This window comes from Mastacembelus armatus, chromosome 7, assembly GCF_900324485.2.
Source record: "Mastacembelus armatus chromosome 7, fMasArm1.2, whole genome shotgun sequence".
NCBI classification, from domain to species: domain Eukaryota; kingdom Metazoa; phylum Chordata; class Actinopteri; order Synbranchiformes; family Mastacembelidae; genus Mastacembelus; species Mastacembelus armatus.
The window spans coordinates 16633630-16661004 of NC_046639.1; the positions used below are offsets into that span (position 1 = coordinate 16633630).

At 39.1% G+C, this 27375-nt stretch overlaps 1 protein-coding gene across 3 annotated transcripts in view; it reads right to left on the reverse strand.

The window, feature by feature from the left end:
* Nucleotides 1–314: 314 nt before the first annotated feature.
* The window catches only part of cpne5a (copine Va), a 62296-nt gene continuing 35235 nt past the window's right edge, over nucleotides 315–27375 (reverse strand). For all 3 annotated transcript variants that reach the window (XM_026332843.1, XM_026332845.1, XM_026332844.1), the window contains 11 exons: nucleotides 25182–25223; nucleotides 24340–24415; nucleotides 22127–22180; nucleotides 21726–21787; nucleotides 11086–11132; nucleotides 10197–10378; nucleotides 8405–8532; nucleotides 6066–6168; nucleotides 2014–2071; nucleotides 1819–1892; nucleotides 315–991 (listed from right to left, as the gene is read on the reverse strand). In XM_026332843.1, coding sequence (XP_026188628.1) covers nucleotides 812–991; nucleotides 1819–1892; nucleotides 2014–2071; nucleotides 6066–6168; nucleotides 8405–8532; nucleotides 10197–10378; nucleotides 11086–11132; nucleotides 21726–21787; nucleotides 22127–22180; nucleotides 24340–24415; nucleotides 25182–25223 — 1006 coding nt within the window. In that variant the 3' untranslated portion in view covers nucleotides 315–811. The remainder of the gene's footprint in view (nucleotides 992–1818; nucleotides 1893–2013; nucleotides 2072–6065; nucleotides 6169–8404; nucleotides 8533–10196; nucleotides 10379–11085; nucleotides 11133–21725; nucleotides 21788–22126; nucleotides 22181–24339; nucleotides 24416–25181; nucleotides 25224–27375) is intronic.

Genomic DNA, 27375 nt, shown 5'->3' on the forward strand with positions numbered 1-27375 from the left:
TTGTTCCGTTATTTTCATTGTGGTATAGCTGTTGATTGTTTTAGTGGTTTTCGTCTCATTATAACTGAACCCTTTGTGCTTTTCATTTGGAGAGTAATTAGTGCATTCTGTTAATAAAAATACTAGAAATACATAGAAGATATAATGCCAAAAATTCAATATGGCAACAGCTCACAGCAGGTCCTCTACCTAACAGCTTGCAATCAAAAATTACCCATCAGTGAAAATGATTCATAAACCGCTGAAGAGGCTTAATCGCATGCTTTTATATTACAGTCTTTATCAAAGTAGAAACAGGGATTTTTTTTTTAATTTTATTCCACCAGTCACAAAATATAAAATGGAAAACTACAGGGGAAATATGAATTTTATCCCCACCCCTTAAAACCCACTCAAATGAATAATATAATTTCTGCAATAAACAAATCAATAAATGAATATACATCTCCTAGTTTAACACATATCAACTCCAAAAGGTATCACAAACATGATACACACTGGCACATTCTAACATTTATGCCTTCAAACAGGCCCTCTCTATGGGTTTTACTTGCTATCCATTACATCACCACTTTGACAGGTTTGACAGCAAACAACTAAAACCTCCTTTTACACCAGACTCCTCTTAGTGCTCTCAACCAGAAAAAAAAAAAAAAACTCCCTGATCATTAGCAGGTTCCTTCTTATTGCTCCAAACCAAAAGTGGAGTTGGTCTTTCTCTTATTTACGAAAGGGCCTGGAAAACGTTTCCTTTTTCCCCTCAAGGGACTGTTAGTGAATCCCCACTCCAACCGAGAGCTGTGTTTGGGGCTCAGACGGCGTTGTCGCCGGGCGAGTAAGCAGGGGGTGGGTCAGTGTTGGGTTTAATGCCTCTGCTCTTCATGTAAGAGATCAGCTGGTCAGGGATCTCAGCCAGTACGTCTTTGGCCAATCTCGCCATGCTCAGCACATGGTTACCTGTCCGGTCCATGTAGTCTCTGAAGGGGACAAACTGTTGCAACATGGAGGGAAAGGTTTGACTTTTTATATTTTGGCACTCATGACTCATTTATACTTGAGGTTTTCATCCTCTCCTTAAATACTACACCTGCTCTATGACACAACATGTAGTTATATTTTTGAGGAGTTATGCTGGGGATGGATGCACAGGATGCAAAGTCTCTGTACCAACACCATAGGAGACAACTAAAAATCAAATGTATCACCAATAGGGGTGTTACAGATGCAAATAAATCTGAACGTGTTTCTGCTGGTCATCAAGACATTATATTCTGAAGACTTTACCATGTTTTAGGCATTAAAAATGTACATGCATCTGTCAATTTGATTTGGAGAAGTGTAGTGAGTGTTACAGTAATGTGATTGCTTCTCAGTAACAAATAAATATAGTTTGAAATTTGGTAATTGCCATTACTAATCCCAGTGGTGCTCCTTTACTTTGACATTTGGGTGGTATCAGTTTGGTCATTGGGCAGACAGGTCTGGGATATGGTTGAGGCAGAAAAGAGGAGAAATGCACCTACAGGCAATTACTTGGTAATTAGTAAAGTCATTTTATACTTGAGTAATGAGCAATGTGTAATTTATGTTGGAAATCTTCAGTGAGTGAAAAGGACAAAAGAGAGGAAAGGACCTTGACTTTCCATACCATATTTCAAGAGGAACAGCTGAAAATTCATGCTTTGGAATAAATCAAATAATCAACATTTCAAGATCACTAATGAGACAACAATTATAAAATTATAACCTCTGTGCCACTGCAAAATGAGTCATTTTATTCACATGACAAAGTGAAACTGAAAATTACAAACATTTTACCTGTACAATGTCTCTCTCTGCCAGCTTTCCCCGTGAGGAGATCCTGACATCGTCACCATCCAGCTCCACCATGGCTGCAGAAAAGAAAAGATGTTTTATGAAGTTCAGTCGTTATGCTTGTGTGTCAAACTCCAGTTAGTTTTTAAAACAATCTGTCTCCGGTGCCATAAGAACAACATTCATTACTGTTCTCACCATCAAACTCAGCTTGGCCAACTCCAACGATGATGATAGACATGGGGAGTTTAGCTGCCTGTCATGAATGACAATAAACAGTAAGTGGTCAATGCACTTTTCATTCTGCAAAGTCAGTATTAAATCTGAAAATCCAGTTCTCCACAGAAGTCAGACAAAAAACAATAATGGAAAAGTTAAAATAAGGTTAAAACAAATTATGCATTGTATCATAACTGTCTCACAGCACAGTGTGCTCTGTTTCCCTGCAGGCACAATGCCAGACTTCCTCAGGCACAAGTCTGTTTTTTTCTTCTCTGCCTGTTTGGCAATCCTCCTGGCACCAAACAAACGTGTTTGCACAGGTGTAAGAGAAGAGAAGTGGCTTAGGCTGTGTTCATGATGATTGGGTGCTGCAAAGCACTGATGTTGCAATGGTGTTAAAACCCACTCAGAGCTCCTCTTACTGTGACTTTGGCAAAACGGTGCACACATGGAGACTAGCTCCAAAATCAAAAAAAATACGTTTCAGGTAAATCAAGTGTGTCCTCTTTGTGTTTGCTCCAGGATGACAATGGTACACATCATATACTATGGCCTTCACAGTCACCATATCTGAACCCAGTTAAACAGCTACAGTATGGGAGATAATGGACTTAGGTGTTCAACGGCACTCTCCACCATCATCATCAAAACACCACGTAAGGGAAAATCTTCTGGAAGAATGATGTTCAGCCCCTCCAGCAGAGCTCAAAGACTTGCAGAATCTGTTTTGGCAGCAGCTCAACACCTTACTAAAAGACACTTTATGTTGGTTTTTCCTTTAATGTGTCACTCATCCACAGAAGTTGTTTCATTTTTTTTTTTTAAGCTGGGAAATTAAGTTCTAATATTGAGCAAATATATGTTACGTTTCTTGGACATTAAACTAATTTGGCTTTAACATATTTGTTGGCATAAACTGTAGACCTGTTGACTTTCCAGCAGCTGAATAACATACACTGGTGATCTGTTAATTCTACCATTAACAGTATATTTGTGAACTGGGGTGATCATGGAGATGAACTTTCTTTCTCCCAAACATGTCAGCTTCTTTCTGCTCTTACAGGGGATGACAGGAACTGATTTGATTAGCCATTATTGAAGCCCAACTCCAGCTGCTCATACTGCATCCCCCCACCCACCTAGGCATTTGGCCCCTCTTCCAGATTGTGTCTTGATGTGTACTGGCTGTGCCCTGTATGTGGTAACTCCACCGCTCACAAAAACTACAAAAATGTGTTGGACACACCCATTTGTGTTTGTATCAGTGCCTTATTTCAGGAAAATGGAACCAATTTTGTTGCACTGTTTGGGTTTCTTAGGGACTAGGAGAGAATACAAATACATTATTCAATGCAGGGCCACCAAGGCTGTTACAACAGCCAGCATATAACAGCATATTTATCCAACTACTATATAATGTATGCATTGTACAGGGCAATTTTACCATGAGGAATACCAAAGCAGTTAAAGTACATAAGGTTACACAATGTTATTGTATTTTAGATCCACACATAAGAGAGGAAAAACATTTAAGATGAAGATGTACAAACATTCATCTGCAAGAATAAGTCAAAGTCTGCATTCATAAAACATGCTAACTTCATCCAACACACTTACATCATCTAACATTATTTCTTTAACTTTGTATACAGAAATGTTTTAAATGCTTTTAAAGTCAGAACACATGTCCTGCCTATTTAACTCTAATCTAAACAAAATCTACATCCACATAATAATGGTTTAATAAAGTGTATCTTTTATACAGTTTGTTGTGTTGAGGTTTCTCTGCAGCATGGATTTAGACCACAGCCCTAATGTGAAGATCGTAAGAGCCGTGCCATGGATGAATGATACATGCTTGTGGTAGAACTGCATTTATAGAGGTAAAAGTAGGTCAGCACTCCTGGAAACACCTCCCAAGGGGAGAGGTATGTCACAGTTGGGGGGGGGGAGCCCAAAGAGGTTCATGCTCTCTGTGTTCTCTATCATTACGCTCCCTCCATCTCACTTCCCCTTTTATCTTACCCTTCACCAGGCTCATTCACCATGAACCCTAGCTCTAACACAAAATACATACATTCTGTTTGCCCCTTTCCAGCAGCAGAAACTCCTCACAATCATATATCTATAAATGCCAAATCAGATTGTGTATCCAGAGCTGAATAATTCAGTCTACACCATTTGTTACTTTGCCTGTACTGCAAAGTCACTCAGGGGAGCTCACTCCGTCAGTTTGTCTGTACTTGTACATCCTCCTCTGCAGAGCTGCAACAGATACAGAGACTGATAGTAAACAGCTGTTCTCATAATGTCTTCCAACCTGAAAATAAGACTTGATGGAATAAGATTGAACGATTCTGCATTAGCTTTTTGCACTTTACCGAATCTTTACAATCTTTACTTCAATTCGGTGAAATATCCAAAACCCAGACTCCATATTTCCTGTGGCTTCTCTATCAAAAGATGCCTCATTTATTATTTCTCCCAAATTAATCCTGACATATTTGTTCTCCATGAAAACTCAGGGTCCTTTGGGTTTAAACAAAGTCTGGCTGCATGATATGAGCTTGTACTGAGGGGCTGATGAGGTTAATGGTGTGAGAAAACTGTTAGAAAAAGAAGTTACAGTGACTAAGTCTGGATGTTGTAAATGTAACAACAAACCTGAAAACCTACAAACTTGGTAAAATAAGAAAATGTGACAGAATAAGTACATTCGGCGTATCTCCATTTGTGTCAATTCATAAATAATTCTAGAATCATTATTTTTTAATCAGCAACTTTACTCAAAGTTACCCATAAAGGTCAGACATTTGTTCTGTGCAGATGAACTCTGACAAATGCAGGCCTTGGTTGAATTTTAAAACAATCATGGATTTTTATGATGTTACTCTTCGAGCCAGTCTCCCATCCAAACAACAAACTAACCACTGCAGACATGATATAATACCTGGACACAAATTAATTTATTTTTGGCATTCTCGGTCAGAGAAAGACACCCTATTTTATCATTTATAATCCCGAAATTAAATTTGGAGCATGAAGGAAAAACATCAAAGGGGTTTTGTATTTACCCCAGAGGCTGTCCTGCTTCGATGTGTGGGCATATTAGTCACTGAAGGCTAAGCTGTGCTGGCTTGGGGAACAAGGAAAACAAAATAAATATTACAGTACAATCTGGCCAGCAGCATTTGTAACGTTACCAACTCTACAGATACATGACAGCATTCGGGGAGCACAAATAAGCAAAGTGCAGAGATGAGCACTGGATGTACTGTAACTGTTTTGTTATGATTCATCTCTCCAGGACAAAGGCTAAATGCCGAGTGAAGCAGGGCATTTGGTCCTTTGCTCTGTGGGCAGAGGAAAGTGTGGCCGGGTCCAAACTGAGGTGAAGCTGAGAGGTGAGAGGCGGCAGCGGGACATTGCAGGTTCAGCAGAGCAGCGCAGAGCAGCAGACAAGATCTTAAAAGGAAGGTGTGGCTGTTCGAATGGTTTGATTAACAGTCGCAAATTCCCTTTAAACCCAGTCTGCTGGGGGTCAGAGCACTTTGCAACTGCTCGACGATGGCTCGCTGAGCGTCAGCTTGTAGATATATTCCAGCTATGACTGAGTTGGGGTGCTTTTATAACACAGAAAATATATAGCATCCAGCACAGACATAAAACAACCACAGTGAATTTCTTCAACATTAGAGCAAACAGGTGCCACAGATGGTGTGCTGAGGACCGTTGCCTCTATTAAAGCGAACCTGTTGACCAGAGACTGGATCTCAGCTGCGCCCCTCAACAGGAAGGAAAAATAAGCAGAGCACCCAAGCACAGGGGGAGGTGAGACAAGTGGAGCAGAAAACATCACATATTCTCTAGCACTGCTGGCTTATAAACCAGTAACAGCAAGTTTGAGAGCAGTTCCACAGTAAGCTAAAAACACCTGTAATGCCAAAGCCCTGCAGAGCTGAGGGGAAGGTAGAGACAACAGAGAGAGAGGTGAATGTCTGCCAAGCTTATGTTAGAGCAGCACTTACATTCACTATGGCCTCTTTGGTCTGGGCCATGTCTGATATGACGCCATCAGTGATGATGAGCAGGACAAAGTACTGAGATCCGTCCTGAACTGCTGCTGCATATCTGAGAGAAAGAAATCACCAGCAAAACGGTAAAGTGCGTGCCCATGTTAAGACGGAGCGAAGTTGAAAACAGATGCAAGATAAAATTCTGACATTGCTTTGAAGATCCAGTGAGAAAATCTAAGCGCGGCAACCGCTGTGTCAGAGATAAAATAAAAATGTGTTCTTCAGAATCTCCCCCTTTGCCCAGCATGTGATGCAAAAGTTTAATATAGACATGTAAAGAAGTAAAACATGTTGTATAGCTCCTCACATCCCAGAGGTCTATCCAGACACTATTATGAAACCCATCAGAGACACCACAGTGAGTGTGGCCTAGTTTCAATCGCCCATTGCTGGCTGCTCTATGAATAATTTATTAAACTGTTTATGCAAGTGCTGCAGTCTTATTCTTTCAGAACATTATCGATTCCCTAGCACTCAATTGGCTGGACTTGTTGAGCGAGAAAGGGGGAAAAAAAAAACAAAACATGCAGAATAAGAGTGAGAGCCAAGGACAGGTCAAAGGGGAGTGTGGTAGATTTGACTGTGAGGCAGTGAGCATTTTAATCAAAGAGCTTGTCCAGTCGGTGACGACGACAAGAGCAATGACTGGTGTTTAGGAGATTAAAGAGGTATTTGTCTTCCTCATCTGTCCTACATCAACACGGCCTCGGTCAGGGGAGACATTTGACCACATTAGCAGAATACTAACACACTAACATACAGTGTTATAGCCTGCATTTTTAAGTATATGAGTCCTGCACAGATAAGAGCAAAGAACTATTGCATTTAACACATTAAGAATTCAACATCATAATGTAAATCTAGTACTGTGCAACCACATAATTTACCCCCCACACAGCACTTACTGCTTTAATTATCAAACCCTCTGCTTGTGATGCATATTAAAACCTAAAGGGAAAATAAACTTCAAACTCAAGACTGAAAGGATTGCACTGCTTTATTAGATGATATATTTCACTTGTTTTGTTATAGTGCAGCCACTCTTAAGCCCTACAGCATCTTTATGAATAATTTTTATTATCTGAGTTTCACTGCAACCTTTAGGAGAAAGTGTATGAAATGTAACATAATGTGAATGGATTAGGTCTCTGATTGCTCTCAGCCCAGACTATTTAATGTGACACTGTTAATTATACAGAGAATCTTTTTAAAATATTTTAATTCTAAAATATTTTTATGTTAAAAAAAAAAAAAAAAGTTTTTTCTGTGGGGGTTAGATACTGTATCTATAATGCACTCCTGTTATTTCTGAAAGGATAGTAGATGCTGTTGCATGAATCTATGAAATATTAATTACTGGAGTAACATCTTTACCTGCACCAAGGCCAACAAGAGCAGGGATAATGAGAGATAATGAATGAAAATATACATTAATAAAACATTGTTTATATGTAATAATATAAAATATGTCTTCATAGTATAATTGTTGGCAAGTGCTATATATCTATAAACATTTTTGCATGTTGGCAGCTGCATTACATTGTGTTATTAACCATTTGCATGTTTATATTCTGTTTAGAAATGTTAAATAGGAAGGATAAAGTAAAACATTACCCCATGGAGTAATTGTTAACAAGCCAGAAATACAGGTAAATTTGTTCAGGTCCACGGGGCACAAACCTGAGTGTGAGTCATTAACATTCAAGACCAAGCCAAGTCATGAGTCACTATGTCTGGGACCTGAGTCTCAGCTTGAGACCAATATCAAGACACAGGCAGAGGATGAAACAATGTTCACATGAAGCTTATTCTTTTAAGTTTTACTACCATTTCAACCTTATTTAAATCATGTCTGCTGTGTAATTTGATACAGTCATATTTGCAGACATCATTTGACTTTGTGCACTAATTGCATTTGCAGTTTGTGACAGTGACTTAAAGCTGCACTAAAAGGCTACATGACATGAATTTATTTACATGTATCTGACCATTCCTTTCACCTTACTAACCACTTTCACCAAACTATACATCTAAAGAGAAATGTGGCCCCTGCACTCTGATCTATTTAGCCCCATATATGCCTTATTACCATTTCTATTCATCTCACTCTGACAGCTGATTGTTTATTTTCCCTTCGTTAGTTCTGCTCAATTCATAGAGAAACCATCACTCACTGTCTTAACACCTCAGACAGCGTGTCTGCCTGCTGAATATTATTTACAGATTCACTTTCAAAGGAAGGACCGCTGTGCTCTGATGTGTTCACTGGTACAGATATTTATTGTTTGTACCTTGCCACATGATTAACAACAGGAGCAAAGTTGGTGGGCCCATACAGCTGAACCGTCTTAAGGCTTTGATGATAAGCTTCGAGAATCCCCTGCATGCCGTTACAGTATGGGTTCTCAATGTTGCCGTTCTGAGAAAAACAGAAATAATAACAAATAACAAAACATGAATTTCACAAAGTCTATAGAAGGGAATACAATGGGCCTAACAAAACAAAACACAAAAAAAATGAATGCAAACAGTGTTTAAGTCGTACCACAGGCTGTTAGGACTTAAACCTGCGATAACTGGTTCTTTTTGGCCATTTGCCGGCAGCAGAAACAGCACTGACATATAATCACCTCGTACCTTGATAGCTTGTACTAACACTAGTTAGAAAACAGTTGCTTATTTACACAGGAGTTGTTTTTCCTGTTCACTTGATGAATATTAAGTCCAAACATTCACTATTTTCACTCCGGTTTCGGTCTCCAACAACTCCTGAGGGAAATATCGAATGTTCAAGCTGCTAAATACTTTGCTATATTCACCACCTATCAGCTAACTGAATCTGAACAGGTAGAATATGTTGGCTTTATAAGAGCTTTTAAACTGCCAGCCTGCTGCAGCTGCAAATGACACTGAGAGTGTTGAGACCAGATGCAGGTGAACTGAACAATGTGATGAAAATGAGGATCATAAAGTATCATAAAGCCTGGAGAAAGCTGCAGAGAAGTTTAAAAAAAAAAATTTGACATTCACTTTCACCTCTTCCTTAAACTCAGATGAGGAAAGTTGATATCAATCTTTTATGGTTCTCGGCTTGGTCTTGCTTTGCACAGCTGGTGCTGTGTCCAAAGTTTTTTGTATTGAGCAAATGTCTGAGAGTTGTATCTAAATAACACATTTCAAGCTGAAGCTATTGTGCATTGTTGGAACAAGAAATAAAAAATATTTATCTGGCTAAGTAATCTCCAAAATTATTTCAGATTCTGACAACCGCCAGTGCGTATTGTAGTCCTTTATGACTTAATAGTTACTACAAGTTAATACAAAATTAAATGTACTACAGTGTGTATTGGAGTTGTTATTGACAGAGTTGAAGTTGAATAGTTTTCATTTCATTTAACCTAAGTCAAATACACCCCCAGAGTGTGTGTTGTATAAACTATCCTAACATAACTACTGGTGGCTGCATGCTCCACCTACACCCAGTGCAGCAGTGATGTTTAGGCTGTTTAGACTGATTAGGCTGGTTCTCCTCCACAAAATCTCTTACTCGTAAAGAGGTGAATGACATTTTGGAAATGTTCTTTGCTCCCAGACATGTGCTCATCAAACTCTGCTTCAAAGGTTAGCTTCCCTGGCTACATGGGAAATATCTAACCTATATATATATAACATATATAAACATAGATAACAAATATTTCAACCAGGACTGGAACTCACATACAAGACTAGTGCATGAAAGAATGAGGCTTCAATTACATGGTGAGATGAATCTTAATTTGCAAATTCTAATGGAAACATGGAGTGATGTAGATGTTACCCTGTAGACAGACTCCTCATTAGGCTCTACCATGCAGCAGCCAGAGCACATTAGCTGGCTGAGAGAAGCCAAATTGATTTAAGAATCCTTCAGCCTCACAGAACCTAATTTGCACTATAAAAGGTAAATGGAATTCACTCTGAATTATGCATGTCAGAGGTGTAGCAGCATTCATCTCAAAATGCATACATCCATACTGCACATGAAAGCGTATACATACATGCTAGAGAGAGCATAAATACACAAATAAGTAATAATTTACTTACCAGAGGGAACTCATGGGAGACCCTTCCATCAGGGGGCAGCTTAGCACCGAATCCCAGGGCAGGGAACATCTTATCACTGTCATAGTCCTGAATGATCTCTCCCACGGCCTTGAGGGCCATGGCATAGGCATTCATCTGGTATGGGTTCATGTAGTGCAGTGAAGTGGACTGGGACGGATTTCCTTTCAACACATGAGAATTCAGAGTCAATGCAAGCCATCAGAGTGAGACTGAACTGACAGCGGCAGCAAGCAAAAATATCAGTGAACCAAGACTAAATTGGATGCTCTGAATCGAAGGTGGGGCTGGATGTCACTATCTGGCTTATTAGCAATACTGAAATTCATCAGTGTTATGAACAGAACATATTGATATTCTTCCTATTCATGTTTTTGATATCACAGTGGCACTTTGAACACTCAGATTTGATGTGTAGCTCTGGATACAGTTCAGGACTCTCTTTCATATAGGGATGGATCAGAAACTAGAAACAGAAAAAATAATACATGCAGGAAATCTGCTCATTTCAGGCCCTGCCACCTGCCCTGTAGTTGCCATGACTCTTACATAATCATGGCATTAGGACTTGACGCTCTTTTTGTTTTAAAGTTAGGCCAAGATAGAGACGGAGCATAAACATGAACATCTAACATGCATGGACACGTTAGACTTTACTCCTATTTATTTAGTTTTAACTTGAATCGTTTAATTGGTTTTCTGGGCATATTTACATTCATCCATTAGTACATGAATATACCATGTCAATAAAAAAAAATCTTTAACAAGAAAGAGAGAAAATGAATAGAGGGAAGATTGGAAAATGCCAAAGTCATACATCAGATGATGATAAATAGAAGCGGGGGGGGGGGATGGTAGTTGAAATACTCACCATTTGATGCAGTGAAATCAATGGCCACTGTGAAGTGAATCTGAGTGCTGAAACAGATGAAGAGGGGAAAGGATGCTGTTAACAAAAGAGCGGCAGGAAAACGCAGCACTGCAGTTAAATGAGGCTCTCCCAGGCTGCACCGTGCTCCCTGCTCCACCTGTCATCTGAGAAGAGATGTGACAAAACTAAACCCAGAACATTGCTGATAATAGACCTACTTTCTCCCTTTGCAGCCGCTTCATCACAGCTGTAGTCAGTTATGCAACACGGGATTAATTTTTCAAGTTTATGAAATACATTTACATAGGGTTAATCAGTACCTAAAGCATTGTTTTGCTCTTCATATAACATGTGTTTTTAAAGACTTAACAGCACTGTAGCAAAGTCAAAACCGCTAACACATCCTACAGAACACTGAATTGCAGATAATGGCAGTTATTTCCCAAATGGTTTCCACAAACACATATAATGAGTTAATGCAGCTGGCTTAATGAGGAAAGAAATGATTATTAACAACGCATCAGAGCTGCAAAAAGAAAATCCCACTTTTTCACAGATTGTTTTGATTATTTGCCTTGTCTTTGTGAACACTATACAATCCCCTGTAATCAGCACTACTGTCTTTGTTTCATGTGATTGCAATTGTGGGATGAATGGGAAATTTAAATTGTTCTGTTTGGTGCCTTAGTGTAAAAACTTTCCAAATTGGCCAAAAACAAACCCAGCAATTTTTTTTTTTTTTTTTTTTTTTTTTTTTAAAATGGGCCCATAATGATAGTCAAAACCTTAAAAAGAAACTAAACATGGCCTAACTAGTCTCTGCTGGATTTGCCCATTTCCCCAGAGAGAGAAATGCAAAGCAAAGGGAAGGGGTAGCTTAGATCAAAGTGTGTGCTCTTTCATTGTGATTAACACTGATTGCCTTTTCTGACTTCACCTCCATTCAGAAATTCCCACAAGTACAGTATCGGAGATAATGGCGGCTTCCTCCTGGGGAGACTGCGACCCCTGCTCATTAATCAGCATTGAGCTCGACCACTCAGCTGACGAAAGGGAGTTGTTCCACTGGCATGCTGCCTCAATTTGAATTTCACCACTGATTTCTAGATATGAATGTTCATCAAGAGAAGCAGGTTGGTGAGTTAGAGTTAAGACTGACCACAGGATAGTAGAAAGGGCCACATGGGAACTGTCAGTCATTCCGCCAATTAGGCCATCAGAGCATTACCTAGAAATTCATCCAGAGAGCCACTGCTAAAGCCAACAACATAATGCAGTGCTTTCTTTATCCGAACACTTGCAAAGATAAGCATAGATCAGCAGGACATTTATAGCATTGGTAGTACAATGTTGTCTTCTCCCAGTGTCCTCATAAAGATAAAAAAACATAATAAAAAAAACACATGCAATGTCTAACAACAATAACCCCACTACAAATGTGGAAAAAAATGGCAATAAATGGATGAACTGATCATTATCAAATGTGATATTCAACTCATCTATCTACCCATCAATTATTTACCACTTCTCCTTTCTCAGTTGCTCTTGGGGGTGGGGCCAGGAGCCAATCCCAGCTGACACTGGGTGACAGACAGGATACACCCATGACAGATCACCAGTCTAATACAGGGCTGACACATAGAGACAAACACTCACATTCACGCCTACGGGCAATTCAGAGTCACCAATTAACCTAACCTGAAACTGCTTCTTTGGACTGAGAGAGGAATATTCAGTTCAAAAATCCCACGTCTGTGGTTGCAGCATTTCATATGCCGCTTTTCTGTATTTCAAAGTACTGTAAGTTACTAGCTGGGTTTTGATCTGAAAACATTCATTTCATTGGGAGCAGTCATTAGATTCACTAATAACAAACACAATGTATATTTGCACCTTATTTTAACACCCATGACAGAACTAATCAGTCTTCAAAACTTTGAATCTGAGTTCCGATCCAGTTTAAGTTTAGTATATATACAGTAGATCTACAATATACAGATAAATGTCTATGCGGAAGATACAACAGAGAATGGATATGCCTTGTTTCCCTCAGGATTAGGGGTTGTAGTTATATATAGGGCTGTGTTCTTCACCCTGCTATCTCTCTGTCCCACACTGTATAGTGGTCTACCATGAGGATTCACTGGGTGAGAGGTTCAGAAATCAGGCCATTCTCGTGATGCCACTTTCTATTAGAGAAAAGTACTGTGAAACAAACAGACCAACAGACCATGGGCACACATGGCCCTCTGGAGATCAATATTTGCTGTTGTCCGTCTGTGGCATGCTGCCAAGAATGTTACATCTGTCAACACACACATCTGTGTTCAGTTGACTGCACTGGGTTTCACTACTTTATTTGATTTTATTTAATTTGTAATGCTAATGTGATGGCAGATTTTGTGATACAATGTTTGTCCCTGCAAGTCCCCAATCTATAGTACTTGAATAATGAATGGTAATTTTAGACATATTTCATCTTTAAGTCTCTTCCTTGAGTGATGTATTGCTTTATGGACATGGATGTGCCATCATCATTTCCTAGATTTGATCAGAAGTTCATAAATCTGACACCAGTTTTTAAATGGCCTCTTACAACTTGATTCAGTACAAATCCTTCAGAACAGGCAGTGCGCTAATTCCCTGTGGGCTCCAGTCTTTTCCATGATATCACAACTAGCTTGCTCAGCGCCTCTTCTTCTCAATTTAGTTCTGAGCTAAAATGACAGCTCATCAACCACTTTCTTTATCACCTTGCATTACTGCAATTGTTTCAAACAGGTACAAAATGTATTGGCGTCATATTGACTTTACCCTTCCAGTTAGACAAACACCATATGGCAAGCATCTTTGAAATGTGAAAAGCCTGCAGTCATGGCAATCTGGTTCAGTTGAGATATTGTATGTAATGTAAAACAGTGTGACAAAGAATGCGGCTACGGTACACCCACAGTCTCATCAGTATGTACTGGAAATCAGTCAACACAGACTATAACTGTGCCAATGACAACATCGGCACAGTGCTTTCCTTATTTAACGAAATGCACCTATACATGAAAGTGCATGTTTGGTATCAGAATTAGGAAGAAACATAATAAACAATTAAACAATACTGCACTATATGTTTTTTCTTCATTATGTATAGTAGTGTCATGTAGACTCTTGTATTATCAATGTACTAACTTACTGTAAAGTGATTTTTAGTTTCCTTGATACTGATACTGGTCTTCATTTTTAAGACAGGGGCTTTTAAGCTTCATCTGTGACTGACGTACAATCAAATAATACAGATTAAATAATGTTATTTAACTCTCAAAGTGTGTAGAGGAGTTGGAAGTACTTACTTACTTTCAGCCTAAAGTACTGTCTGCAGGTATTTCTTATAAGGCTGTATACAGCTTCAACAGCCTTCACCTGTAATGTAGGGCAGTCTGTGTGCAGCCTGAGAGGCAAAACCCAGGCTGTTTATATGGATTAATTGCAGTGAGTGTATGGTAATAACTGAAGGCAGATGAAAATATAAATAATTTTTATACAGCATGTACATGCATGTTCAGATATTAGTAAATGATCCTGATATTATAAAAGTTGGGGGATATGCTCCCCACCCTCCACCCAGACAATGACAATCCCCAGTGGAAAACAAACTACAAGAAAGGTCAGCAAGGTCTAGACTGACAACTCTGACTGAGGGAAAAAAAACAAAAAACACTGTCATGACAGTTTTTACCTGCAGACAAGAATGACCACAACTATGTCTTACATAAATTCAACATGAAGTCCGCCTGCATGAACATGACCAATGATGTCCCGATGTCAGAATAAAAACCACCAAAACGTAGAATCTAGCAACCAGCATACAATATTCAAACTCATTTAACATCAATACCGTATTTTCCCTGCATTTATATAAGATGAATGAATTACAAACCATTATACATGTAGAAACACACAACCTGATAAAAGAACGACTCACAACCAAGTAATATTTCCTATTCTCCACAATCAGGCAATACGAAAAGGCAGTAAAATAAATAAGAGAGGCTATTTTGACAACAGTGTTAAGCTAAATGAAACAGTCTCACTTCCTCCCATTTCAGGACAACCAGACATTTTAGGATGAAACTATTAAACCATAATAAGATCTCAGTACAATAGAGGCTCCACAAAAACCATTACATGGCAGGTCTCACTGCAGATTTAATTAAAAAAAACATTTCAACATGTGATGAAAAGAATATAAATTTTTCATTAGCCTCTCATAACCAAAGCAGTATGCGGGGGTCTGACTTTAATAACCTTTTTTTTTTTCTTTTCTTTTTTTTTTTTTTTTGAATAAATCATTGCCCCAATTGAATGTTAATGAAAATGAATGAAGAATCAATTCACTGTGAAAGCAGTTGGGATGTGATGGCATATCTGGAAAAGAAATTGCTTTTTTTTACCCTCCACTTCAGAAATCATCTAAAATGCATCATGTTAGTTATCATCTCTATGAAAAGGAGGACTAAGGCAAACACACATGAAAGTAGAGAAATCAATAGGAGAAGTCTAAAATATGAAATTCAGGTTTCAGATCAGATTTATACAGCCTGCTACTCAGGTTTCTGCTCCTATTTTCCGTCATCTCTCTGAATGGCAGCGTTGGCAGGCATTCAGGTTCAGCTGTTTTACAGATTTGCATGAGCTGAAAAAAGTCATCACTTTTCACCCAGCTAGTACAGATGCCAAATAAAAACAAAGTGGTTCACGGGCCCGGCTGTGCTCTGTGCCAAAAGCTATAAATTGCAAAGTTTGTACTGGATTGCATAAAATTTAAACCAAAGTAGAATTAAATCTGAAACTGATTCAAAAATACTTGCGTTTGGCAAGAAGCTGTTAATGGGAAGAAAATTTCCTACTGCACATCAATTTTAATGACACAGTTATTAAAGGCCATCCAACAGACCTGATCTAACTTGATGAATGTTAAGTAGATAATATAGGCTTCATCTATAAAGACTCATAAGACCTCAACGTTGCCTAAAGGTTTTTCAGTTTAATTGACCAAAACAGCTCAGCTCTCTTCAGTTAAACACTCTGAGCATGGTGTTTCATTTTCCATGGACACAGTTAATCTCCCCCATCAAGAATAAGCAGTATGCTCATTGTGTCATCCTTCCATTGCCAGCACTAGTAATCTTATTTATTTTCCTCATCAGTCTGTCATGCAATCTGCTGCAAGCTGAGATCTCTTAAATGCAACATCTCTTATTTTCCTTCACTTTACTTGATAAATTAGATTATTTATGGTTTTGGAGATTTTACAGAGTGAAATTAAATTTTTTTTGCAGTGGCATCACAAAGCTCCTAGCTACCACAGCTGGTGCTAATTATTAAATAACAGCAGTGCACCGATATCCTCAAATATTTAGTCCTCTATATCTAAAGTATACCTGTAATGGCTTACACACGACCTACAAAGAATTAAAGGAAAATTAAAACATATTATAGGTCTTCTTTGGGAACAGAGCTTGCACTCGTCTAAGGGAAATACCGTATAAATATGTGGCCAAGTAACCTGAACACAGACACGGCGTCTATAGAGAGGTCATTCAAAGCCATAAAAGACCTCTGACTGCATAATGTTCACAACTACAAACCACTCATCAATCTGATGTTTCCTACGTCTATACAGTTCATTCTATTTGGGGGGAGGGGGTGGGGTGGTGGTGCTGTGGGGGGGCAATTTATGCTGACATTGAGCGAGAGGCAGGGTACATCCTGCACAGATCACCACTCTATCACAGGGCTGACACCAAGAGACACTAACACATCCACAGTCACCAGTTAACTTAACCCCAGTGTCTATGGACTGTGGGAGGAAACTGGAATACCTAGAGAAAATCCATGCACACATAGGGAGGACATGCAAACTCCACACAGAAAGGCCCCAGAATTCAATGGGATTTGAACCCAGAACCTTCTTGCTATGAGGCAACAGTGCTAATACTACTTACTTTTTCTTCATATGACCATAAATATAGTATGTGTAATTTTTCTGCTTTGCATCTTTTTTATTTTCCATCTGTAAGCTGCTATGCAATTTATTAATCACTCTGTCTCTGTTCCCACAGATAATTTGGCACAAAACCACAGTGACAACTGGTAGTAAAAAGAGCCCGTGTCGACCACCAGAAAGAAATAGAGATAGACTTGACTTACAGTGTGTACAGACCGAGGTATTCTAAGTAATATCGACTACTTCTGCATCCCACGATCACTATCAGCTTTTGACTGCATCTTGCAGACTATTATCTCTTATTAGAATTTGAATACAGAAGGATTTCTATTGTTGAGAGCACTTCTCAAAGAAAACATTACAGAGACAATGACAGCAGAAAGCACAGACGGTGTGGTAAGTCTTTCCACAATGATTTAACAGATCTCAAGAGAAAATATGAGAACACAGACGACGCAGTTATTTTCTTACAGGGAGTTCATTTAAAAAAAAAAAAAAAGCTGCCATGATCCCTAAGTGTTTTAAAGCAATAGGCTTTGTCATCAGCCACTGTCCCAGGCATGAGCACTGAAACTACACAGAAGAACTGATGAGCTTTTAACATCCCTAAATGCCTCTCAACGTAATGCTTTATTCTTCATGTTGGGTCATAATAATTAAAAGGGGCAATCTATCTCTCCCTTTCCTGTCTGAATAGGTTCCATGTGAAGATTACAGCTTTTCATCTTACATGGCAAATAAAAGAAATGTTTTAAGCTTCAAGAACCGAAGTACACCGATTAAATAACTAAGCTGTCCTTTAACAATAGCAGATTTAGTTACACGTAACGTGTTCAGTCTTTGACAGAAGCTGCATTTGCATTTATTCTATTAATAATCCCAATGAGACCACAATCAGACAGCTTGATCAGAATATACAATTTCCCTCAGAATCATATTCCATTGGTTAGGGTAATGGCTAAAAGTGTCATAACATTAAAAATCATTTATCATAAAAAATATATATATTATATGGTATAGTATATACATTTTTATATTTGATATTTTGGGAAATACTGTGCTATACTCTTTCTGCACTTGTCCATTTACTCAGGGTAAGTCCAAGATGTTCTCCTGCAAAGAGTCTTTCCAAGAAGTGCCACATATGAATACGTGATGTTGATAGCGAACAGAAGGCTCACCTTCTGTGTAATAACACTGCCAGTAATGCGCTTAAATAACACATCTACTTCTGTGGAAAAACACAACAGAATAAGAGAACCAGTACAGATCCTTAGCCTTTGAAGCAGGTCCACCCTCTGCATTGAAGCATTTTCTTTTGTGGACAGCTGGATTTGGTGTATTGTGCATTTGACATTAAAGAAAGTTTTTTTTTAAATTTTTATTCACAGCACTCGGCTATGTGAAGAGCCATCTGTCAGAAACTTGGGCAGGGTGGCTGATGGTGACATCTCATCAACACGTTAGTGATGGTGCTATTCCCGCTATGCTTTATTATCTTTTTCTGTTAATGAAATTTGAGTTCCTGTTGATATGTATCTACCAGAAATAAGATTGAATATAAGAGCTAAATCCAATAAAATGATACAAAGGTGGTCCTAAAACATTTGAAAGCATTTTGGGTCTGTTGATTATCTTATTTTATGATCTCATTTTGGGAAACATTGATTCCAGACATAATCTTCCACACATTTGTGCCTCTGGCTTTGAGTTTCCTTTCATCCAAATGTCACACACAAATATTTGCCTTCAATTAAAAGCAAGAACAGTCATGGATATACTGTGTAGTGGATATACTGTGTACATGCCCCCGAATCAGCAAATCCCAGCGCTCATATGTAAGTTACTTAGAACTTGTTTATCTGGGTTTTTGTGAAGCTGAGCTGCACAAACATAAAATCAAGAAACCCCATTAACCAAAAACATGCATGTGAATACTGTACATTTTGACATGAACCTGCGGTGCATTTGTTTTTTTAAATTGTCTGTCAGGTTCCCTCCTTGAATGAAAATGCTGTTACTTTGAATGTGTGTGTCTGTGCAGGTACAGTATGTGTGTCCATTAGCGCAAGCTAAGGAAAGACAGATCTGGGACACTCAGCCATCAGTAGCAAAGCAGCAGAAAACTAAAACCAGGGCAGCCACTGATCCAGAAACATTTCCTTACATGACAGTTTGGCTGTTCTTAATTAAGCTCTCAGGTCTTCTCCATAGTTTATCATGGTTATTCATATTCATTCACATTTCAACTGTGGCTGTGCACACAATCACCTTCTATGGGGCCACACTAGACTCAGGTGGAAAATTCCAGGCCACTCGGTACCTGCAGCTAATAACACTGAAGAAAACATGGATGGTTGCTTGTATTGCAATGGGCAGCAGGGGAGATGGGAAAGAGGATGAGTCAGAGAAACCAAAGTAATGCATTTAAATCCACTGTATTAAACCTTGCAGCGCTGTTTTTTTTTGTTTTTTTTTACCTTATTTCCATATTTTAGTCATTGTGATAGCATGTCTGCAATGCCCACAACACTCACAAATCTTCTCTGTTTTGCTGTTGCAAGTTACAGCAAACTAGTTAACTCCCGCTATTGACTGATTTTGCGATACTGCATCAGCATAAATTGAAACTACAGAAATAGTTCAGTAAAATGACCTCCAGGTATGCAAATAACTTTCTGCAAAAAAAAAAAAAGTAAAAAGTAGTTTTGCTCAACCAAACTGGGAAAATATAGCAAAAGATGATATTATACTGTTGATTTTTAAATCTTTTCCACTTTATTTGACAGCAAACGGCTGCAATGATTATGTCCCACTGACCAACCAGAGACACTGCAGCTGGTCCTCGTCTTAAACCACTAGGACACTGTGATGCCCTGCAACATCAAAATATGCCAGGATGAGTGCCAGAATGCCAAAATTTTGTTGAATTCTGTTGTTAGTGCCAGAGCAGATGGCTCACTTCTGTGTGTGACAACAGGGGGCTTGAAACCTCTTTAAAGATAATCAGTCAGTGCCAACAGGGACAGGACGGCTGCTGGCTGCTATAGCTATTGCATAGCTGCTAATGGGTAGCAAGCAGAGATCGTGTGTTACATTTTTTATTTGCTTGTGTTCAATTTTGAAAAAGTGGCCTCGTGTTTTTTTTGTTTTTTTTTTATTTTGTTGGGCCAGTATGCCAGCTCCTGTTGTGTTTGTGTGTTATGTCACACCCACTGTGATTGGAGTCAGTTGCGTGGGGATTAAATTACGACAGTGTTTCCCCTAATGTTCACTTGGCGGTGTAGGATGCAGCATCCCGCCCCTTTAGAAAGAGAGGTACAAAGCAGGCGCATCATGGAGTTAATGTTATTTATATGTGCACTCGTTTCATTTCAGAAATGCATGAGCTGCTTTTATGCATTTCACCAAATAAGTACTTCATTGTAACTTTATGAGCAAGGCAAACTGCATGCTCCTGTCTGGAGATGTAAGTAATCCACCTATATCTTTTTAATAGCTAGCACCTTAGCTGATCACACTTTATGTCTCGTTGTAGTCTCAGATCCAGCATGAACAAAAAAGGAAAGTGGGAGTGATCCTAATATGTGTTGTAAACACAAACGTCAGACCTGAACGTGGATTCATGAAATCAACCAATTAAGGACACGGCTGGGAGAGTACCAACACTTGTTTTTTTTGTTTTTTTTAACTTCACGTGCAGAGAAAAGCAATTGATCAACGCAGCACCTTGTTGGATGACATCCTGATGCATTGCAGAAAAAGCTGAACCAGATCCAACTTTTCTGCCACACGGGGCTGTGTTGTTTTACTAGGGTTGTGGTGCCTGCTGCAAGGAACAAAATCCCCCATAGGAAAGAATGGGGAAGTCCACATTTTCTTCACACCTTGTGAAGCTTAGTCTTACATGCAAAGTGCTCCACTGTGCCGAAATGTTTACAGGTTTAATGCTCGACAAAGACTACAAGCAAAGAACGGACATGGCCAGTGGCTCAACTTGGACAGAAAGGCAGAGGTTGTGTAGGAATTTCAGACCTTTTATGTAAATGTTATATTGTTTCTGTTGTCAGATTGCATTTACTATGACCACCTTGTTTTTGGCTTATGTCACATTTCACAGTGAATGCCACAGATCTGTGTTTACAGCTGATTGATGAATACTAAATAAAACCAATTAAACAGCCTCTCCATATACATAACATATTTAGTGTCTGACATAGTTTTGTAGTGTTAAAAATTAAAAATTAATAAAACTAGATCTGCTCCTTCTTTATTAAAAAATTCTAAATCTATAAATATGAAACAAATCTTTATACGAAAAGTGTGTGTGTACTAGATGTTTCAAGTACACACATCACATGTCAATGTTACATACAATGTATGTAATGTTACTACAATTGTAATCAAAACAAAATACATGTCTTTAACTCTGAAAACAGCATTTCAGTGTTAAACACTTCACCTATATTACTTTGCACAGTGAAGCTACTATTCAGTCGAGAGGGATTTTTAAGAAAATTAATTAGATGTTGCGAGAATTTCTGTGTTACTGCCGTACAGAGCCTAGACTGCTGTATATTATAAAAATATGTTGTAGTTAAATTAAAAGTAAGAACATAAATGGCAGACAGGGACTCACCCTCCTTTGATATAATCCAGGAAAGTGTGCTCTGACTCCACACTGAATGACAGCAAGGACACCTGAGAAAAGAAAAAGGCAGATCATGTCATGCTTGGTAATTAAGGAAAGCATAAGTTGACCTCTGAACTAACCACCCACAAAATGAGTTATCCAGGCAGAATGAGTCTGACACCTGGGCAGCATATTAGTACTTCAGGCACCGATAACATCAGTGTGGCTGTGCATTGATGGATGATCAGTGTGATGGATAACTAGCCACAGATTTTAATTACAAACCATACAGCAAGAGCAGCCAGAGTATTCAGGCGGAAACAAATCTGCAGCTCTTTTATAAACACCATTCACTACTCTTCACCAACACAACACAGGTTTGCTCTCGTCTTAGGACTCAGCCTTACCGTGCCAGAGTTGATGTATCTTTTTTTCTTTATTTTCTTCTTGGCATTCACCACCTGCCATAAACACAAAACAGAAACGAAGCATAATGACAATGTTAACTTGCAAGCACAATTCTTTTTATCCACCCTTGGGGCAGTAATAAAAACATCTTCATCCTCCTACTCCATGTCTGTGAAGGTAATGGAGCATATGGACTGAATCCAATAACTGCAGGAGGTGAGAACAAGATAGCATTGATCATGGCTTGCACCCTGATGATGATTATTTAGACACATTTTTGTAAGCACCAGCACTGCTGTACATTTTAGATGCACATTAACAAGCTTGTGAACTGTGGAACGTTTATCCCATGTCCAGTGTTGGGACTAACGCATTACAAAAGCAACGCCATTACAGTAGGATATGAAACACAGTAATATAATGCATTACTAATAAAACTTTGGTAACAATATGCCCTCAATAATGCACGTTACAACACTGCATTTTAACCTAAAATTAAGCAGTGTTAGTTTCTTTTAAGAATATACCAACACTGCATGACTTTCCGGCACCAGAAAAAAAATAACACTGCCCATGACTCTATCCATGTCTAACTATTTACTTGTAATAAACAAAATAACAGACTGAGCCACATGCTGACTGAATTGCATGCACCCCCCGTTTTGATTAATGTTGTATTTCAAGCTTCCGGTTGCAAACGTGTGTAACAGTAAGTCATCAGTAAGGTCAAATATCTATCCTTCCATTCCATGGCACAAAAACATAAAGTACAATCCTGGAGGAAACTGTGCTATATAATAAAGTAAAAAGCATCTCACTCGCCTGCTTTCTCCTCCTGTCCCAGAGCTCTATGCTTCCATTCTACTTCTGTGGTTTCTTAAGCTACTCCTTTAACAAAGACGATGCCCGATAGCACCGTGGACATCATTCAGTCCCTACCAGGTTCACATTACATCACACACATCACCTTCAATTACAGCAGCCTCCGTGAGCACTAGCCTGCTGTCGTCTCAGCTCACAGAGCTAATGTTTGCAGGCCTCGTGCATGTCAGGTTGAGTACACAAGAATCTGCAAAGAGCCGAACACTGCAGCCTGTGACCTATTCAAATTCTTTATTTGTCAACAGTGAAAAGTTGAATTCTTGTAGTTTTTGGCCACATCCTGGAAACTATTTCAAGGTCACTGACCTGGCAAATAATGCGTGGAGAAACTGCCGTGTTTCACTTTCTAATTAACATACGGAAAAGTTTGGTAAAGGGTAAAAGATGCGTCTTCTGCACTGTCAGCAGTGTGAAAGGCCAATTCTGCATGACAGTCACTCATTCTGTCTTTCATTGTCTCTACTATCCAATTCACTCCCCTAAATCACTCTCTTCATTGGCTGTGCTATTTTCTTAAGCCACTTCCATGACTAATTCAGAGAGTAATGTAACATGGCAAGTGTTTTAATGAGCAGGGGCCAACAGGAGCCTCCCAGCACCTAACAGTTATACCCAATATGACCCTCCAAGGACCATCCAAAAAAAAAAAAAAAAACTCTAATCAGCAGCATAGTTCTGTTGCATTCCCATTTGTATTCTCACCACAGAACCACCTTTCCTCATCTGGTCTGCTGCACCACTTAACCTCTCCGATGCTTAATACTAGGAAGGGTGAGGAGAGACAAAGGAGGCTCGCTGTTAATCTCAAGCAGCCACTATGGGGCTCAAACAACCAAGACCAAGAGAGTTTCCTGTCATTAAACTCTGGATAACAAGACCTTGCTGAACCAAAAAGTGCACTGATTTGCAGTGAAATCGAAGCCTTTTACTCACCACTGGCTTCCAGAAACAGAGCTAAGCTTTATTTTTCTGCCCTAGCAGGATAATCTTTGTTCCAAAGGTACATCCACAGTTCATTCATTACCAGCTTGCACACAGTTCTTCCTGGCTTCACTTCAAACATATTACCTGTGTAGGCACAAAAGTATTAAACACAGATCTAATGCACCTTCAAAATGGGATGTAAAGGAGATTGGGTTTGCACAGTGAGCTGAATTCTACTTTAATGTAGTATGAAGAGCTCAAAGAGAAACAGCAGGACAAAAAGGTAACAGACAAACAGTCAAACTGAAATGTATAACCACATTTACTGCTTTTACATGAAGGTCCTCCACCCTGAGAGAAGACAGTCAGGACGATAACAGTATTGACTGTCTTTATCTCCACTCACCTCGTAGACATTTAACTGGCTCTGCCCCCGACACAGCTCCTTGTAACTGGTGGTGAATTCACCGATAAAATCGTGGCTGGAATAAAAAGACAAAAAAAAAAAAAAAAAAACTCTGCAAGTGGAAGGCACATTGGCAAGAAAAAGTATAACAATCTTTTGGAATTCCCTGGTCTTCTGCAGTACTTGGTCGTGAAATGCGAACTTATATTTATCTAAGCCACAAGAGTAGACGCGTAAATAATTCAATGATTTTGTGTCATTAATGAACACACTCATTAAACATGTCCTGTACTGATGGAAAGAGGAAGTAAACCCTTGGATTGCATAACTGTCCAGACCTCCTTTGGCATCATTAACATCAAGCAAGCTTTTCTGGTAGCTTGAAGTTAATGGACATTGTGTCAGTGTTTATTAGTTACTCTGTAGTAAATTGACTTTACTGTTTAGAGTCACTGTCCTCATACAGGAGGAAACATCACCCTGACATTCTCCTGTAGGATATCTCATTTTCCCTTGATAGATGTTTCTCCAAACTACACTGTGAATGTTACAAGGTTGTGTTCAATATAGACAAGAACAGCACAATGATTTGTGTCACTAGTTAAAATAGATTGTGACTGTTCATAACCGTAACATAATCATAATATAATGACGCCATATTTTAGGACATGTTTATACATAAATACCGGAAATACTTTTATTGCCTTTGTAAATGGAGGTGGAGGAATTACATCATCACTGCTGAGGTTATTATTCACAGTAATATTAAAAAAAAAAATCTGAGAATGGGCAAAAACAAATTGAAAATGAAACCTCATGAATGTACTGTCTGTGTTTATTACCTCCCGTCTCTGTCCCAGTCATACACTTCCACTTTGATCGTCCTGTAAAACACATCAAAAAGGGGGGGAGTCAGTAAATGTTAATCCTGTGCACAGCTGCATGATCAGACATCTACCAGGGTGCAAAGCTGAAGTGGGAAAATTTGCAGAAGAATTCATGAAATAATGCAATTTCCAGCTACGAGATCCATCTAGATCAACCGTATTAATAGTCATACATGATTACAGCACATTGCAGCACATTTCCTCAACACGCTCATTGTATGATGTAAGGCAGATGTGCATTTCAGTAGCTCCGAATGACCTATAGGCAAGCTGCAAGTCACATGACACACCCTCATAATCATCGCACATACATTTGGAGGGAAGAAAGGGAGAAAGAAGGGTTTGTTTGTGTGAGCACGTTTATGTAATTCATCGCAACCTAAATGTTCTTGAGGGGAAACTTTGTTGGTACAATGACATCAAGGATTTTAATGAATTGTTTACTACTGAGTTTGTGTTTCTCACGGAAGAAAGAGCGGGTTGATAGAGTCGCCAGAAGTTTGGGTAACGCATTTTCTCTGCATATCAAAGACAGACAACTAACCTCTTGAGAGGGAGCATATTTTGCAAGTTCCCAAAATAAGCTGGGTGGCGAGAAACCAAATAAGTAAGCCTCAGAGAGTTCACTGGGAATGAGGAACATGCCTCCTTTCTTCTAAAAGATCAGTGACTTGCACCCCCATCAGCTGCTGTCAATTATGTGTCAGTGGGTCCAGAAGGAAGCATAGTGATAGAGCCCTGCCCCGTTATTCTGCACCTGAACTCATTCTGACTGCATTTTAACAAATTTCACATAAGTAGATGAGTAATCAGATGAGCCAAAAAAATGTACTGTGCTAAAACGGTTGCATTTATATTAAAAAATATATATATAACACAGCCAGGTATTCAACTTTCAGTTCAGAGTACAAATCCTGCTTGTACTCCTGACTGACAGACAAAACACACTGATGTGTTTTGACAATCAGGACCAGCGTGGCAGCTGATTCCCCAGTGACATGTCAGTCACCATCATTTTTCTCCAATATCATTTTCTGATGAGGGTCACGATCCACGCTACAACATGATTAAAATGTTGATACAGAGAATTGATCACTGGATCAGTTTCATTTTGTTTTCTGCACCCACTGCATGTTTGAGTGGAAATGAGACAGATTACACTACACAAGATTCTAAGACATTTGACTGATTCACATCAGTCTGAGAAACATGGCAGAGGAGTAAACATTTACATGTGGAAAATGGGCACAGAGGAACAATGAAGATTAAGGCTTTTCTGGCCTCCCTAAGACTTGTCTGCCTTCCTGTCCCTTTGGCTCTGTGTCAAACATCTTGAATCTGGACTGTCACTCTCCAGGGGACTCACCCTCATCTTTTGTCATTTGTAGTTGCATGAATGTTGTCCTTGAGGTGTTCCCACATTCGTACTCTTCTCTTATTTGCACTTTATCAAAAATCAATGGGCTAAGGACAGATGGCACTTCAGGTTGTTGAAGTTCTTCAAGGCAAATTTGTGATTTTGGACTCTAATGGCTTAATTAATAACTTCACTCAAAAACATTGTTAAAAAAAAAAAAAAAAGAGTGAATCTGGGAAATCAGCATTACAAAATCTAGAGAGAAGAAAAGGCTATGAAACATGAAAAATTAAATTGGTAAATGTAGAGTCAAAAAATTCAAAGCCTCAGAATCAGAATTGCTAAACAATTTAGATTTTGATTTTCTGATTTTCTAAATTGCTGTGGTCTTGCCATAAAAATCCTATTAAGGATTCAGGCATCTTTCAGGCGTGTGCTCCCTCGCTTCGATTTGGGCAGAGACAAGGTCAAAGGGAAGGACATCTGTTAACACCCAGCGTGGTGAAGAGGGCAAGGTTTTGACGTGCTCTTTGACTTCTAGAGACCCTCATGGCTGTCTGGGTCTGCACTTTCACGCTTTTGCGCACATGCATACACACAAACACAAACTCAGTGGGGCTCCTCTGTTGTTCCAGCCGCCTGTCAGCATCACAGCAAGTACAACCATTCCTCCTCCTGCTCTCGCTTTCTCTGTCTGTCCTCTGGTTTTTCTGACAAAAATCTTCCTGTTTCCGAGGTGTCCCATGGGGCCAAACAGATTCAGCTAAGACAGGAGAAGGCACTGGTGCGGCC